Source organism: Bactrocera latifrons, unplaced genomic scaffold, assembly GCF_001853355.1.
Source record: "Bactrocera latifrons isolate USDA-ARS-PBARC rearing strain unplaced genomic scaffold, ASM185335v1 scaffold_577, whole genome shotgun sequence".
Taxonomy (NCBI): domain Eukaryota; kingdom Metazoa; phylum Arthropoda; class Insecta; order Diptera; family Tephritidae; genus Bactrocera; species Bactrocera latifrons.
In genome coordinates this window covers 115,855-134,380 of record NW_017537242.1, presented here as the reverse complement: position 1 = coordinate 134,380, position 18,526 = coordinate 115,855, and the positions used below count along the sequence as shown (strand labels likewise).

At 34.3% G+C, this 18,526-nt stretch overlaps 1 protein-coding gene across 2 annotated transcripts in view; it reads right to left on the bottom strand.

Annotated features, from left to right (window-relative positions):
• Positions 1-18,526, bottom strand: part of LOC108974663 (calcium/calmodulin-dependent protein kinase kinase 2) — a 53,864-nt gene that overhangs the window by 9,890 nt on the left and 25,448 nt on the right. For both annotated transcript variants that reach the window (XM_018942644.1, XM_018942643.1), the window contains exon 3: positions 1,872-2,226. In XM_018942644.1, coding sequence (XP_018798189.1) covers positions 1,872-2,226 — 355 coding nt within the window. The remainder of the gene's footprint in view (positions 1-1,871; positions 2,227-18,526) is intronic.

Genomic DNA, 18,526 nt, shown 5'->3' with positions numbered 1-18,526 from the left:
AAACTACTATAGCTATGTAAACCAAACCCTATACAGTCGTTTCCTTCAGGCAATTCCATATACAGTTCAAAAATGGAAGAAATCGGATAAAAACCACACCTACCTCCCATACAAAGGTTATGTTGAAAATCACTAAAAGTGCGTTAACCGACTAACAARAAACGTCAGAAACACTAAATTTTACGGAAGTAATGGCTACACCCAGGCTTTGTTTTTAATTTAAAATGGGCGTGGCGTCGCCGACTTAGGGACCAAAAAAGATATCTCAGGAACTACTCGACCGATTTCAATGAAATTCGGTACTTTGAATTCCATCTGATGCCTTCTCTGTATAATATATACATTAGGAACCAATGATGATAGCGGAATAAAACTTTACACAATTACGGTATTTGATGCGAGAGTATAAAATGTTCGGTGACACCCGAAGTTAGCGCTTCCTTAATTGTTTTGTTCCAGTTTTCACCAACGCTTTACGTATTTCAACGGTTCATCCATATCAAAATTAGTTCCCATAGTTACGACATTCACCGCTTAAAAAATTAGCAAAAAACATGTTTTACTCTTTTCTTCCTTGTATAAAAATTAATTATTATATAACAAGTAAAAAATGCTAAGGCCGTCAATAACTGAAGATTTTTTACTTTCGCGATTTGTAAGCCTCAAATCTGGGAAATAATTTCAAGAGAAAGTTTATATTAAATAATTTTTCGTAAGAATTTAGGCAAGAAGACAAAATTGAGAATAGATTACAATCACAATTGACGTCATATTAATTTATACTAGAAAACCTATAAATATAGTACGCTTTTCTTTTTAGTACCAGACGAGGACACAATGAAATAGATACTGAATTATCAAAATTAGTTGACTTCTTACGTTTGTAAAAATGTTTCTTTATTCACGTATTATGCGAAGAACCCGTCTATTGCTTGCGCTGATGTAGAGGTCATTATCAGAGGAGGATTCCGCTTTAATTACGTATGTAACTATAATGAGATATTATGTGTTTACTTCCGAGATATACATGGTAACATCCGATTTTCATTAAGATACCTAAATAACTGATCGATATATACCTAAAGTTAACAGGACCTGATTGATATTGAACTCATTTCATTAAGATACCCCATAGATGGACTGATATAAAATCAAATCTAAGATTGAAAATCACTATAACAGATATATGGGACTTGAGGAAATGTTAACCTGATTTTATCCATTTTTGACATCACGGTATATAATTACCAAAACAAAGTGTATCTGAATTTCATTAAAACACCTTACAAATTGATTGGCCGGTATATCTTATGCAATATGTACAACAAAAGCAAATTATTATCAAAGAGGTTTACCGATGTATTGGGTAAAAAGTTGGACAAACCACACATTTGTTATTTTGGAAGTGATAAGACACAATTTAGTCAAGATTTGACTCCCATATCTACATTCGAGCTTGATTTATACACTGTATATGAGTACATAATTACATATATTGAAATAATGACTCACTATAAATAGTTTTTGAGTTATAGGACTACACATAAAAACCAAAATACACTTAATTTGTAGTTTTACTATGAAGTTTATAGGTTTTCGAAATGTTTCTATTTCGCCCATCTGCGATACGATCCTCTTTAAGCCCATGAGTGAGGACGGACAGAATCCAACTCATATCATCGTGCTAATAATTTAAATAAATCAATTAGTTTTGGGTGTTAAAACAACCGTTAGGTGAACCAAACTAAAGAACATGTAGCATGTTGCGAGAATATAAAAGTAAATGTTTGTTTAAAAAATCTTCCCATACTGGAACTACTGTTCAAATCTAAAAAACTTAAATTTAATATCATTGGTTTTAAATAACTTACAATATTCTAAACCAAGTATTGTGTCACGAAAAATACTCCAAGCTTTATCCTCAGGTAACGGCGAATCTGTTGGGATGGTCAAAACACATCCCTGTTTTACTAGTTCAAAAACCATATATAAGGAGTCTTCCAATGGATCATCTAACACTTCGAACAACTTTACAACGTTTGGATGATCTAATTTCTTTAGCACGGCAATTTCTCTATAAACTCTCTCTAATGGTGAAATTGGTTTAATTATGCCACGCTTTGCCAATCCGGCTTGTCTTATTAATCGACGTTTAGAGAGAATTTTCATTGCGTAATGGGTTGAGTCCTCTTCAGAGTAAGCCAGTTTAACTAGCCCATATGAACCCTATAAATAAATTTAAAATATATCAAATATATTCTGAATTAACTTATATTGAACATAAGTGACTTATTCAATTAAATAGGTTTTCTAAAATTTAAATTTACTCTCCTAATGTAAATAATACATATAATATATACAGGTTTTTTGGTACAATAAATGTAATTTATACGAGTATAATTATATTCAATGGAAATGCAAGGAAACTTAAAAACGCGAAAATCTTTTAGATTTTTTTAAACGCAATACTAAAAAGAAGATCCATTCCATATGTAGTAAATAAAGTAACATTACTTTATATAAGAGAAGGGAAAAATGACGAGGTATACTATATGTACAGTACGGCAAGAAAGTATTTTGACAAGTGAAATATAGCGCTCTAATGGTTTTTTAGTTCGTTAAATTAGTTTTTTGATAAAATATCTATCTGAGTTTATTATATACAGTTATACATAACATTTAAAATGATGTACAAAAGGAAACATATAAAATTCATTAAACATGGTACATTGGAAACGCCAAAATTTAAGTACATTAAAAATTTAATATGTCAAGAAGGAGTTTTGACATTGCACTTTAATAAAAGAAAAAGTGAAACAAAAAACAAAGCTAATTAATTTTTTGAGAGGCCTCCTTTTGTAGGGTTTTCATTGAGTGAATTAGTTTCTCTGCGGCGTAGTTATTGGGACTTTTCGCTACTCTTCCGATAGCTTTGCCCGATTCTTTGGACTCTGTTGAGATACTCTTGTTTTAAAATACACTCACAAATTTTCGATGAGGTTCATGTTTGGTAAAATTTAAAGCGAGTTTAGGTGAAGAATCCTGCATTCTTCACATGCTACCATTTATTCAAAATAGTGTACCGAAATGCATGGTATTTTTAAATGAAATCTTATGGGGATTTGRTAAAAGCATATTCAAGAAGATTACACATGTTGCTTGGAAATCAATCAATCAGGTCAGAATTCTTCAGTTTATCGCAATATACATGCGCTATTGAAATATAAGGACCAGTTTTTAGTTTGAGCAAATACAAACGAATGCAAGATGCTCGTTTCATTGAATTACCTAACTGCGTAGGATACGTGGATGGTACCGATATTTTATTGACGGAAAAAACGTGTGCATTCATAGATTGCAAATAAGACACTTGGTGTTAGGCCTTCCTGGTAGCGTTCCCGARGGACGTATTTTTAATAATTGCGAATTATCGAATGGATGGTGACAGTGCATATAAATTATATTTTAATGCCATTTAGAAAGAATCCAAAAATTTAAGCCAGAGTAAAGGAATTTTATTAACAACGTATTCAGTCGATATTGAAACTGTTAAGGAATGCTGAAAGAAAGATTTGGTAGTTTAAGGGGGTTTTCTACTCTAGAATTTTGAAAAATTCGATTCGATCATATATTTAAAGTTTAGACCCTTAAGAACATATCCTCCAAAGGATTTTTAAAAATTAAAATTATTTTAAGAGCTAAAGTTACTTTAGTGACGTAGTACCTAGCCCGGTGAAACAATCATAGAAAGAGACGAATTGGAAAAAATGGAACAAATTATCATATTTTGGCAACTTATGAGCTATTAAATCTTTTCAATCTATCGTGTTCCAATCTTATTTTTCCCCCACTTCTACTTCCATTTCTTTTCTAAACGTTATTTCTGCTGTTGTTCACTCGACTATAATCGAGTAAGCGGTGTATACACCAGTAAAGCAGCAGAATTTCTGCAATTGGAAATTTTTTCCTCTCTCACCTTTTCAAATTCTAGGTTTTTCGTTTATAATTTTAACTTCTTTCTTTGGATTTCGAACAGTAAAGCAAAATAATTATAACTTCTGTGCGATCCTTAAGGATTTCTGGCTGGTGTAGATATGCATGTATCTAATGCGAAATTGGCAAACGGGCTAACAAACTCATTTGCAGACAGTAGTATCTTGGAACTAAATTTTATGTATATTTGTATATGTATATTGTCGAACGCTGATACCGACTCTGTTGACTGATAAATGTCTGGTGGCTGAACACTTACGGGATGGCCAAATACTACGTGCAGGTCTTCATAAAAAGGACCTATTCTTTTTATGTATTCTGCGACACTATAAGGATCGCCACTTTCAAGTTGTTCCTCACGAGTCCACTTGAGCGTGGATAAAAAATTCGTTTTTAATTTTAGTCCTCATAATATCCCATTTGATGTTTTTTAAATTTGGAGTATTTTTAAATGAGCTAAACCTCCCCTACCATACTACCATATTTGGGAAAAACTGGCGCTATAACACACAACACCTGAAAACCCCACCACACTCAACAAGATTTCACCACCCAACGACACCTCACACTACTAAACAACAAAAAGGATGATTACCACACATCGAACGTGACAAAAAAGGAATTAAATTACGGACATTCCGTTTACAACAACCGTCCCGCGCGCTACAGTAAGCTTTTCGACAACAGCGATCTGGCGCTCTATATAAGTATATACGCTCGTTTAAGTTGGTTAACCAAATAATTCAACCATTTAATTTTAATACTTTCTTAATAAATTATATTGTATATTATACCACTCAAGTGTACCCGGTGCATTTATTTCAAATGTGCGTGACAACCTTTTAAAAAAGAGTAAAAAATAGAGATACATACATACATATGTATCTACTTGTTACGAAAATATTCTTCTCTCCTTCAAAGAAAGACACTATTGAGAAAAAAAAATTTAATAAATCCAAACAAGCAAAGAATTAGAGGGCGGTGAGCACAAAAAAAAGTTATATTAATATACACCGAAATATGTATGTGACGCATGAAATTCTGTTACAAAAAAGTAATAATAATAAACCAGTTTAAAAATCGGCCAACAGAGCAGTTAACAAAACAAAAAAAAAAATTAAAAAAAAAACAATCGTGCAATTACCAAAACAATAAAACAAAACCTATATATACAAAACCTATATATAATATGTAGAGTGATAAAAAATATTTCTCCCACATAAAAAGATTATACAGATAATAGATTGTGTTGCAAAAACCGAAAAAAGGTTAAGCGGGGGAAACAAATTCCTTCAAAAATAATATTTGCACAAATATCAAAATGGGCGCTTTTAATGATAGTGCAATAATCGGGTGCGAAAACAACAAAAAATTAATTTAAACAAAAAAAAACACAAAATCAAAATTTAATAATAAATAAATACAATAAAAAAAGGTAAGGAAACTAACATTGGCAACAAACACAACAAGATGCAGAAGGAGCAAAATGGAGAGGAAAYGGATCACACGGATCGGCATATCGCTCCATCTTAATTGCAGTAACAGACCTTAGCACAAAGTGAGTTGTATCGACTCCACTTTTAATTTCAAAATTAAATTATCATATATGTAAGAAGGTTAACATTTACAGTTCATATCTATAAAAACTGTAATGAATACGGTTAACTTTTTAAGACAACGGTTGTTTGAAAACAGTTTCAACTTACGGTTAATATCCGGGAAACTGAAAAACACATTGGTACACTATATGTATATGTACCTCCAATTATATGTATGAACAGTATATACTTTAATATATAATTATATATATATTGGCATATACATTTCTAAGAAAGAATGGCCTACTTACACTTGTTTATCCAAACACACAAATTTAATAAAAAAAGAATTTTTCAAGCCTACTCTTGACCACACTTTCCGGCAATACCCCTCCCTTAAGCTCCAAAAGTATAAACCGGATTGCGCAAATAGTAAACTTGGGCAAATTCGAAAAGTAAAAGCAAAAAACGAAAGAACAAAAACAACATACAAGGTGCTTTCCAAAGTAAACAGGACTTTTTGAATCTAGCGCCCCTGGTGGCGCAATCTATACGTCGACTGCTGCGTTAGAATCTGCTATCTTTATTTATCTTACCGATTGACAGTGAGAATTTCATGACATTTCATCGATTGGAAGTAAAGTTATTGCGTTTTAAGTGTCAGTATGTTTGTGTTATCGGTGCGAAAATGAGCTTCAAACAAAGAGCAAACATTAAATTTTGTTTTAAAATTGGTAAAACTGTTACCGAAACGTTTCAATTGATTAAACAAGTTTATGGCGATGATTGAATATTAGCAGATAGCATTAAATGATTACCAGAGTGCMCGAGTGGTTTCAAAGTTTTCAAAGCTGTCGTGAGGATATAAATGTCGATCAACATGAGGGCCAATCAAAATCCGTGATCACCGCAAATTCAATCGAAACTATGCGTGAATTCGTCAAAAATCAGCCGAAATCATCATTGAAATTCATGGAAATGGAATTGAGCATCTCCAATACAGGGTGGCTGATGAAAGCCGCTACCAAAAAAAATTAAATAACTTTTTTTCTATTTGGTGAATCTGGTTAATTTTTTTTATTTATTTTGCAGATTGACTTTCACATTTAACAAAAATGGATAACTAGGACACTGAAACAAGAATTTGGATTGTCCGCCGCTATCACGCACTGAAGTCCGTAGTTTCGGTTCAAAGAGAGTGTTTGGCGGCAATCCTCCGAGCACATGGACCATAACGAGACTTGTAAACAATTTTGCCGAGCATGGGACAGTCAACAGAAGACCTTACCATCGAAACCCTTCAGTTCGAAAGGAGGAAACAATCGTTGCTGTAGCTGATGCCATACAAAACAATCCATGTGTTTCGACAAGAAGCTTATCTGCTCAACTGGGTGTAAGCAGACAGTCATTACAGTCAATTATGCACAAAGATTTGGACTTATTCGCATATAAAATTGGCCAATAATGGCCAACAAACTGAACGCTGCAGACTTGCCGATTCGCTTGGAATTTTGCCAGAAGATGCTCCAATGGTGGTTTAAATTCCATTATTTTTAAAACTAATTAAGCTATATTTAATAAAATTGAATGAGCTTTAACATGAATAAAAGAAAAATTAATTCCATACACTGAAAACAAACTTTTTTGAGTTTCTAAATGTAGCAAAATTCGTCAGCCACCCTGCACATAGATTTTTCGCATTTTTACCGACTATTTGGGCTTACGAAAGGTGTATGCACGATTTGTTCCTCACAAGTTGACTGACGACCAAATTTTGCTATCATCGATCGACTCCTGTGACCGATTATTTAACCAAAAATCAAATTTTAACCATTAACCACTGATGATATGGCACCGTACGACTTCTGCATTTGCCCATGAAAGAAAACGTTATACAAACTTAGAGGCCTTGCATCGATATACTGGCAGCCATACCGGCCAACGAGCTAAAACACTCGTTTGACATGCTTTTGGTACGTGCAAAAAGCCGTTTTGAAGCAGAAGACTATTTTGTATTAAAAAAAAAAAATAAAATTTGCCGAAAAAATCAATTGTTCTGTTTTTTGTGGCCACAAACGATTTTTGTAACAACAATTTAAATAGGAGCATCATCCAATGTTGCACTTCAATAACTTTCCCAGCACACCTCAAAGTAGCGCTTTCTCAAAAAGAGCCACTAATTTGGTTGCAACCGCAACTTCCGAAAGAAAAAATCCCAAAATTTGCCAAGAAACGCCATGCTGCTCAAAGGCATTAAAAACTCAAACGCTACACAGCGAGAATCAAAGTAGGGTACTACTACATACTGAGAGTCCTAATACCTTCACCTTGGAAAGCATACCCTGAGATTAGGGCTGCTAAATGAAAGGGGTTTTTGAAATGGAATGTTCCAGTTGTACAACCGAATCCCACCAACTAGAATTATGAGGGGCGCTTATGTATATACATAGGTGCAATAAGAGCGACCTCTGCTTTGTTAATTCTAGATGAATTACATTTATTTTTTATTTATTCTATTTGAGAATTTAGGAAACTAATTGTTAAGCAATATTTTATGAGAATTTTCGAATCTCTATCCCTTTGGGACAATTTTGTTCTATGTTATGTTTAAATGCGTGTGCATTAATTTGGCAAGTATAGCACACCACATAGCTCAAGATTTTTGAATTTGACGAAAATCATCCTGCGGAGTCGAAAAGTTACATATTTTTGTGTTTTTGCTGGCAATTCTCGTGGAGTGTTGGAAAATGGGGGCTTACCGGCCATTATTTCATCGAGTGGAACTAGCTTTGTATTCGATTGAATAGTTTACCCGCCTTGGAATTTGTATCTGCGAAATGTCTGTCAGATTATTAACAAACTGGGACCACTTTTCTAAGCGAAGAGGTTTCACTTGTTCGTCCCAGTCAGTTCCGTCTAGCTATAATTATAGGATCAGGATTCTCGTTAGCATCACAATTGGCGAAAGCCATCCGGCGGGGTCGAAAAGTTTTACCATTGAGAATAAAATTTGCCCCTTTGTTATGGCGGATAATGGGGATATGGTTACTGTCGTGTACGAAAACTGGTCCTATATCACATTCCATTGAATGTCCAGTATTTTTGATGTACTTTTCTTTTCGAATATAAGGAAATTAGTATCCAACAAATTGTCGTTCATCACCTGTCATAAGGACTCGTATGCTTGTGATAGGCCGTGGCTCCCAGATATCGTCTACATACGTTTGTGTTTTTAAGACTTATGTTGCCAAAGGAAATTCTGACTTTGTGCCACTTCGTGTAGTGTACGAATGGCTAAGTATGAAGCACTGTTGACGCCACAGGTAACTGTTTTCAATTTAAAGTTCCGTGTTGTTTTGTTGTCTAGCTACTGCATGATGTGGCAAGCATAATGAATAGGCTTACTTCCTCCATGTGATCTAAACGGAGGTATTCTTGTAAGACACCATCATAATCTTGTTTGAGCTCACCTTTTCTAAGCAGATTTTTTTTTTCATACTTAGAAACTGCTGTAACGCAGAGGTGTGAAAGTGACCTATGACGGCTGTATCTGAAAATTGTTGTTTTTGTGGTAGTCGTATGACATACCGACCATTTCCTGATTTAGTAGTTGTGGCTTTGTATTCTTTTCATTACTGATCTTCAGGGGTCGTAATTGAAATGGAGGGAAGTTCTTCTAACTCCAAAAATTTTCTTAATTGTGAATTAAAAATCCAACCGGATATAGTATTTTGAGATGTTTGAAATTTTTTAAATTAAATTGTATAATTTGAGGTATAAGGTCGCTGCCTAATAGAATATCTATTTGAGCCCGGATGTTACAGTTGGGTCAGCTGACTTCAGATTAGAGCTTCTGCTTGAATGCGCTTATCCGCTTGGGGGAAATTGTAATGTGGCAGATTTTATTTGAGTTTTGTACTACTCTTCCGCCCATTCCCGTAGTTTCGTAATTGAGTTCTTTTATTGCTAGTTTTAGCTTATTTTGCGCCCTAGACGCTATGAATGTTCGTTGTCTTCCTTGCTCTATTAGGACTCTCAGTTTGAAAAGTTCTCCTCGGTTTTCGATGGAGATGACTGCAGTATGTACATTGTGGACATACCTGAGCTAGGCGTGGAGTGCTTACCTTAATAAGCCGATCAAAATAAATTGCATTAATCGAACAGAAAAGGCAAATAATAAATAAATCGCACAATAAACTAATAAAAGCAAATTCGCAAATATAATAAGCCGTCAGTAAAATCAAATAAACATGCAAAATAAAGTTGCTTACCTCAAGCATCTACATGTATATTAAAACTCTTATCAAACGAAAATCCGTTTTCCACACAAAGGTGTAAATATGGACAAATAGAACTTCATCACCAAATATTATATTTGACGGTCGCTATGCTACTCCACTAGCAGTGCGCCCATATACTTACATTCAATCATATATTTACACGTGTGATACTAGGCAAATCATTCGCCTAGGGGGCCCAGGATGTTGATATGAGCTAAGCTTCCCCCTACCATACTACTATTTTCGAGAAAATCTGGCGCATCCTGGTATAACACACCGTACTCAACAAGAATTCAACAGCCAACGACACCTCACACTACTAAACTGCAAAAAATATGATCACCACACATCGGACGTGACAAGAAAGTAATTAAATTAAAATCTCTGAAGTTGCTTTGTAAAAATATAAAGACTTTCTTAATAAATTAAAAGGGTAAAAATAGAGATACATATGTATGAACATATCATCTTTGATATATGATCGTTGAGTTGTTGGTTTCTAAAAAAATTATGAAATATAAAATGAGGCAACATTACATAAATATAAGAATTTTACCTCAAATTGGTCTGCTTTGAATTATCAGTCGACAACTTGAAATTGTTGCCACTGAAAACGGTGTCGCAAAACAAAATGCATGTAAAAATGCACAGCTGTTGCTATTTCGCGATATCGCCATGTGTTTGCGACTTAAGATGGCGTTAGGCATAAGATACATAGAAAAGTTCTTTGCAGGCTAATGTATTGGCAACAAAAGCAAAACTGAGACCACGTGTTCAAAAATTAACATATTTGTGCCAAAGGTCCCACTTAGTCTTTATCTTTTTTATAATAATAAAATATGAAACATTCCTCACCAGACGACGTGTCTATCATTTTAGTCTCCCTCGTAATGTAAGATAAAATTGTGTAGTTCGACATCATATAGCTTTACAAACCAAATATTTGGTCCTTCGAACAAGTCTTAAGCCCTGGTATTATTAAAAATACATGCAAGGAAAAGGCAGATATGACAATTAGGAAGTATTTCGACTAGTTAAAAATTATTAAAAAAACAAATATCATCGCGTAGAAGACACTCTTCTTTATTGGCGTAGACACCGCTTACGCCTAGTTAACAACAGCGCGTCAGTCGTCTTCTTTTCGGAAGGTGGCGGCAATTCGATATATCAAGTGAATCCAGGTCCTTTTCCACCTGATATCTTCAACCGAGTGTAGTTCTTCTCTTATTCTGCTCCCATAAGGACGAGATGGCCAAGCCATCGTTGCCGCTGTCTCTTAATTCGCTGAACTATGTTAATGTCGTCATATAACTCAGCTCATCGCTTCATCGACTATGGTATTCGCCGTTGCCAATGCCCAAGGGCAGAATCTTTCTCTTGAAAACTCATAGCCGACGGATCAGATGTTGTCATTGTTCGTGCCTCTGCATCATATAGCAGGAAAGGGATGGTAAGGTGACTTGTAGAGTTTGTTCTTTGTTTGTCGAGAGAATACTTAACTTCTAATTGCCTACTCAGTGCGAAGCAACCTGTTAGCAGAAGTTATTCTGCATTGAATTTCGAGGCTAACAATATAGTTGGTACTAATACTAGTTCCAAGATAGAGGAAATTATCTCCGACTTCGAAGTTATGACTGTCAACAGTAACGTGGGAGCTAAGTTGCGAGTGCGACGACTGTTTGTTTGATGACATTTGCGTCGTTTCCTTATCCAGTCTGGAGAAAGCAAAACTAATGGCGCGGTTGTTGAGGGTAATGATATCAATACCATTGGCGTACGCCAGCAGCTGTACACTCTGCATAAAAGATTGTCAGAAACTTTATCATCCCCCGGAAAACGGAAGTTTCCATGGTTGTCTTGACGCTTTCAAGTTTCTAGTTTAGAAGTTCGAGTCTTCATTGGCTATGATACCTCTACGTTGTAAAGAGGATTTGGTAGTAACACCATAACTGCTTTGAATTGCTCCCTTCACAGTAAAGGCATGGATTTCAACGTTTTTTCATTATTTTATTTTTAGTATAAGATAAGGGTTTAGTAGTATCGAACATAAAATTAGAAAGAAAAAACCAAAAAATATTTGATATCAGTATCTTTGCCTAAACTGTTATGTAGTGATCATCACCATCATCACTATCTTTGGTATCACATACATTTTGAACGTTCAGTTTTAAGCAAATTTCGCAAGTTTGAAATTTTTGTAGTTAGTAGCAGATAATTAGAATATCATGGTTTGATTTTTCGCGATAGCAGTTCTTATTACGAGCTTCTTTTGCTTCCTCCGATAGTTGGCCAATAAGCAAAATARCATTGTCAATAATCTTCGGTCCGTGTATAAAGTATGTATGCACAGTGGGAGGTTTTATGTACAAATACTAAAAATTTCATGTTATTGATTTCATACCCACAATTATTAAAAGTATGTGCATTTGCTTTATCAAATTAAAATTAAGGACTTTTTGCGAAATGCAAAAAAAAAATACCTACAACACTACTCGGTTTGCACTGCTGATTTTAAGATATGTGATTGCCTTTGTTGTAGCGAAGATACGCGCTCTCTTTGTTCCGTCCACAAACACAGGGAAGGTACGACATCAAGAAGCTACAATCACAATCGACAGCTAAACGGGTTTCTACTCGACTTGCACTTCTGCTCTCTAAGAATTTTCATCAAGAACTCGGTATAAGGGACTTCAAGGTGCTCATGCAAGCCAAAGAACGATGAGGACTGTCATGGAGAGTGGAGAGAAAGCAGACAGCCAACCTCACAATTTTACAATAGATCACAACACGTATATGCAGAAGAAAAAAAAGCATAAATGCGTGGGTATGCTGGTCGACAAAAAGATCCGGCGACTAACAAAAGGTTTCAAGACCGGAGATACTCTTGTAGTACCCAAAGAGGTGATCTAGTGGCTGATGTTCAAAGCATATTGAAGTTATGGAAGGAACACTTCTCCTRCAGAATGCAGTGAGAGTGGAACATATGGAAATGGCGAGCTTTATTCCGCAATGGATGACGATGGAATAGATGTTTCATTGCTCGACTATGATAAGCAGGGTCCGAGGCCTTCCGGCTGAACTACTTAAATACGGTGCCCAACAACTGACAAGATACATGCATTAGCTTCTTCACAAGATATGGTCGGATGAACGTATGCTCAATGATTTGAACCTAAGTGTGCTCCAATTCTCAAGAAGGGAACAATGACCGTGAGGTAAGCCTATAACAGACTGAAATCCACCGTCAACAAACTGATTGCATAGATAAATTGATCAGAATATATTTTTTTGCTCTCTCGCTTGTAAGCTGGCAGGGCACCCTGATCTGTTTTCTGAGCTGGCAACAAAACCCAATCAGGGTGCCGTCAATAAGCATAGTGAAAAAGGCGGGATGCCTGAAGAGTAGCGCTAAAACCAACTGCCAAAATTAGTAAGGTGTGAAAATTTTGTAAAATTAGATGTCAGTAGTTTGCAAAATTATTTATATATATGGGTGATATAGGCTTACTGGGGATCCGAGCATCCAAAAATAATATCGGTAACGCGCTATKTGCATACCTCAGTGGTAATGTGGAAACACCAAAATGCCCAAAAGTTGTTTATAAATGCCCAACCTTATATTTTTCAGTAGTGGCATCATTGGCAAATGTTTTAAAAAATACGAGTTTTGACAGCTCTCACTCGAACTAAAGATATTCCCATCAAGTTATCTATGCTGATTGGTCTTTGTCAGTATGGCTTGATTACCATCCAAATTTTCAGCACGCGCCAAATCTTGGAAAAGATTAAACACGAAAGGAAATGCTTCTATAGCGGTATGTCTGAACTCAGGAACCCCGCAAAGATACAGCTGTGAGCAACACAAAAAGGGAATAACCTTTCCAAGCCGAGATAAATAGAGAAGGTACAATCATATATCATATATGTTCACAAAACGCCTAGCTATCGTCCCTACTAGATAAATTTTTTTTTTATAATTTATTGACAATATTATGTCAAAATTTATGTAAAAAAATTTAAAAAAAATATTTACCAAAATTTTTTCATCATTGTTTTTTTTATAATTTATTGACAATGTTACGACAAAATTTATGTAAAAAAATTAAACAAAATTTAAAAAAATATTTAACAAAATTTTTTCATCATTGTGGTAGGGACGATAACCATTCATGTATTATATATTTAGAGAATAAATTGTGTTTTTGTGTTTCAGATGATAAAAAAATGAGAAATCGTGTCCGCCATTGAAAAAACGCACCTCATTCACCCAGCTGTTTCTCCGACAGATGTCATCATAAAATTCCGAAAAAATTTGTTTATACACTCCACGATATACCTTATGATTTGTAAAAAAAAAGTACTATAGTAGAATAAAAATTTCTATGAAAAGAAAATGTCAAAAAAACGGCCAAGATTACCCTACTGACCCCTTAAATTGCTTCTGAATTCTTCGTTTTTCAATATCACGTCTACCTTGCCATTTTTGAATAAAAGACAATCCAACGAAACTCCATCAGTAGAGACAGCAATAATAAGGCTCATAATAGTAACAGCAACAAAAACAACGTTAACCGCACAATACGCGTCCAGAAGCTCGTTGATGCCAACATAAAATTTTCCAAATTAGCATTGATTTCTTCATGCATATAAATGATGTTTAAATCTAAGCTTAACTGAATTCAACTACTAGCCTACATTGTGTCGATTTGGTTTTGCATAGGATATATTTACACTAAACAAAGGATACAATTACAATTATTTCCTACCACAAATTTTAACGCAATATTTGAAAACCCCCTTGACATAAATACAATTTAATTACAAAGGAGTTTTTTCTAATTTTCGTAATTTGCACACTTTAAGCAAGAATTAAAAATTCATTTTCAATTAATCCAAGACATGACGCAATTTGGACTCACTGTGCGACGTCTCTTATCATACAACTCAATTAAATCTCAAAATCAATTACATTAATATTTATTTAATAGCCTGCATTTTGGTATTATCTTTCCGTTTAGTATGAAAAGGTGTAATTGGTGTTTCTAACAAGTTGGTCTAAAATATTGAAGCACATCTTACATTGTACAAAGAAACGCAATTAATACATAATTTATAATTGCAATATTTGTGTTTAAACGACTAATAGTTACGACTAATACTTAGTAAAAATATTGACAATTTAAAGTTTGTATATAGGGGTGTGGACTAAAAGTTAAATTATGAGCGTAGACATAAGTGTCTTATCTACGTAAATGTAACAATGATAATTATGATACAAACTTAGTTATAAAAAAATATATAATTAGATTTCAAATTTAAGGAATAAAACCCACGTGGAGAGAAAAAATAATTAAAATTAAAAATACATTAAAGATAACTATAGTGGTGCCAGGGGGGGTTCAATATCATTTTCAAAATTGCATTGCAATTATCTTAAATGACAATTTGCAATTTGGCCCAGACTAGACTTTCGCTGAATAGAAAATTATGGCATGAAAAATTTACTTAAAAATGAGAAGACCCTGGTCTTAATTAAAGCATTTATTTTATTAATAATATACTAAACGTGTTGGGTATAAATTAATTTTGTATCAAGAATAACGCACTGAAATGTAGTAATTTTATTATTTATTTAGTTCAAATGAATTGAATTCTACTGAAAACAATTGTTCTAAATCAAAATAAACATCACTGGTTCTTGACTTGTTTAAGTTTTATTTTACGATTTTTATCAAAAATTTCAGGGTTGTTATTTGCGTTTACAAATAGACTGGCTTCTGTGGCCTTCTACAAATACCAATTGTTTTAGTATCCAACACAAGCCATAACAACATTTAAGCCGAAAAACCTCATAATAAAAAAATAATACTATCACCACAAATATATTCTCCCAGAATTTCGATACTAGATACCTCACAGATTGACCGATATATTTGGTAAAATGCAGGATGCACATATTTGGTGTCAGTCCGATTTCGACAATGTTTGGGCGTAGAATGAAATTCCACTAGGGCATTATAACCTTCGTTGTATGGGAATTAGGTGTGGTTGTCATCCATTTCGATCATTCTTCACAACCAAATTTGGTTGAAGTTAGTTTGTTCGTTAAAAGAATTTCCTTAACGACTCGGTTGTTAAATTTAATGCTTGTGGCGTATTTATTCAAATTTATAAATATATTTTCAACGTAACTCTCATATGGGGAGTTGGGGTGATTATTATTTGATTTCACCAATTTTTACAGTGTATGAATAAGTGCTAAAGAGATTTTTCAGTAAGTTTGATTGATTTAGCTGCAGCGGCTTGGTAAACCATTTAGAGGAGTGGCCACGCCTTTTAAAAATTTATGGCAACGGCGTTTTACGGTCGAGACAGCGGTCCGATCACGCCTTTCTGCAATACCGAACTCCTTTGGGTGTATGTAGCAAGATTTCTTAATTTTTTCTGAAGTTATCACTTGCACGGATGGAAAAAACGGAGGGACGGACAGACAKACAATAACTCGGAATTAATTTCTTTTCGCTATTCTGATCGTTAATATACAAATATATATAGTATTAACTTCATAACTCGTTTTAGGTGATACAATGAATCATTAGGTGAAAAAACTCTTTGTTGCAACACGTTACGAAGGCATAAAAATGATAAAAAAAAATTATTATGATCTACTTTATTTATCTCATTCATAATATTAAATATAAAACTACTCATTTGTTACAAACTTTCATATACAATTTATTTAAAAAAATACAACACCTTATGTTGGATTGTGCATAACATCATCTGAAATAAAATGTGTATCAATCGTTATAAAATTGTTAAATGTTCATATTTGAATACCGTGTATAGTAGATACCGCCTTTATTCAAAAATAACATTTTCAAAGTATTGAGTAGTTATATACAAACTTGGCAACTGAGATATAGCATTTTGGGTGAAGCAACTTGTATTTGTTTACAAAAAATAGATCAAAAACCATTTCGCATCATCGCTTGTTGGGGGCTGTTGAATTAGGAATCTGCACCAGGGAAATCAACCATTGAAAGGAGATTTGCTAAGTTGCAAAGAGGCGAAATGAGCACCGAAGACATTGCAGGCAGTGGACGTCCTAAAGAGGCGAAAGCTTTGTGCAAAACGGGTGGCGCGCAAATTCATAAAATAACAACGAATTGTTAATTCTCGGGAGTATTTGAATGTCTGTAATCATAATACCAAATTTTTGTGGCAGTGTGTGACAATGGTGCCATCACTTCACATTGGAGTTCAATCGACAGTCACCCTAGCGGACTGATGAACCAGTCCTCAAGCGTGGAAAGACGAAAAATTCGGCAGGCAAGGTTATTTGGGATGCATGTGCATTGCACTGCTTATTTTGGTTCTTTTCAAATATTACCAATAGTTAGTAATTGTATTATTTTCGAGGAAGGATCAGTTTGAACTTGTATGCAAATACTTCATCGCTTTGGTTTAAACATTGCACTGTTCTGCGCAATGCTTCCAAAATATTTCTGTATATCTCAAATTGAAATAGACCTTTTTATCAACACTGCAGTTATTCCACTATTTTTTATGTTAGATGTGTTTGATTTGATATGAATACGTTTGCGTCCTTCGCCCAGAATCTAGCAAAGTAGCCGCGATGATTTGATGACGAAAATGCCAATGCCATTTTCTGTTGTGATATTAAAAATATCTGACAGGTTTGTCCTCAAAATAACTGCCTTGTTAATTTTGGTATTTATGAATTGTATTGACTTTAAAATAGAAAGATAAAAAGTATCCTATGTACGTCACCTTGCTCTAAGCTATATTAGGGATGTAGTTTTGGTCTGTTTACATTTCTATCTGTCAAAATAAGGGTTATTGTTATTGCCTGCACTTATTTCTGCAAAAATTTAACTATTGTGAATGAAAAAAAAAATACCTGAATTGACAATGCCTCTAGTTGTAAGTATATGGAAAAAGTTAAGACAGGTTTAGTTGGCTAAGTCTTCGGTACAAAATAAGATAATAGCTTAACGTGCTGGTCAAATAAAAACACGTATGTATATATATGTATATATATATTTTTTTTAATAAAGAACGTTCTGTGTGATCTAAATTAAGAAATATAAACTGAACGTGCGCCCTCCGTGCGTTACAATTACAAGTTATCTCGTGACTGTTTTATGGTCCCATTCCTAATGGAGATTTTTGACTAAGATGGTGATATACCAGATGAAGATGACGGTTGCTGGCGTACGCCGATGTATTCAACAACCGCGTCTTGCAAATGGGTTTGGTAGTGGGGGCAAGACGAAATATCTCCTGTCATCAAACAACCAGTTCACTGTTGACAGACATAATTTCGAAGTCGAAGAGAATGCCGTCTCGAAACCCAAGGCAGAATAACACTTTTCAATAGCTATTGCGATCGCAACTTTGTAGATTAACGAAATTAAATTTAAAAAAATACCTAAAGCGATACCAACTTCTGATATGTTCTTATAATTACTAATGTTATATCACTAAGACTATGTATTTGAATTTAGATTCATCGCTCAACGGGCCTTGGAAAATATTGCGCTGATAGTTACTTTAAACATTGTTAACGATGTTTAATATGAAACTTTTGATTTAAAATATTTTGCATATATTGCGCCACATCCAACGTCTTCCACATTTATTTTAATATATTAATATATGGGAGGATGGAGTCATGTGTAGAAGTTCACG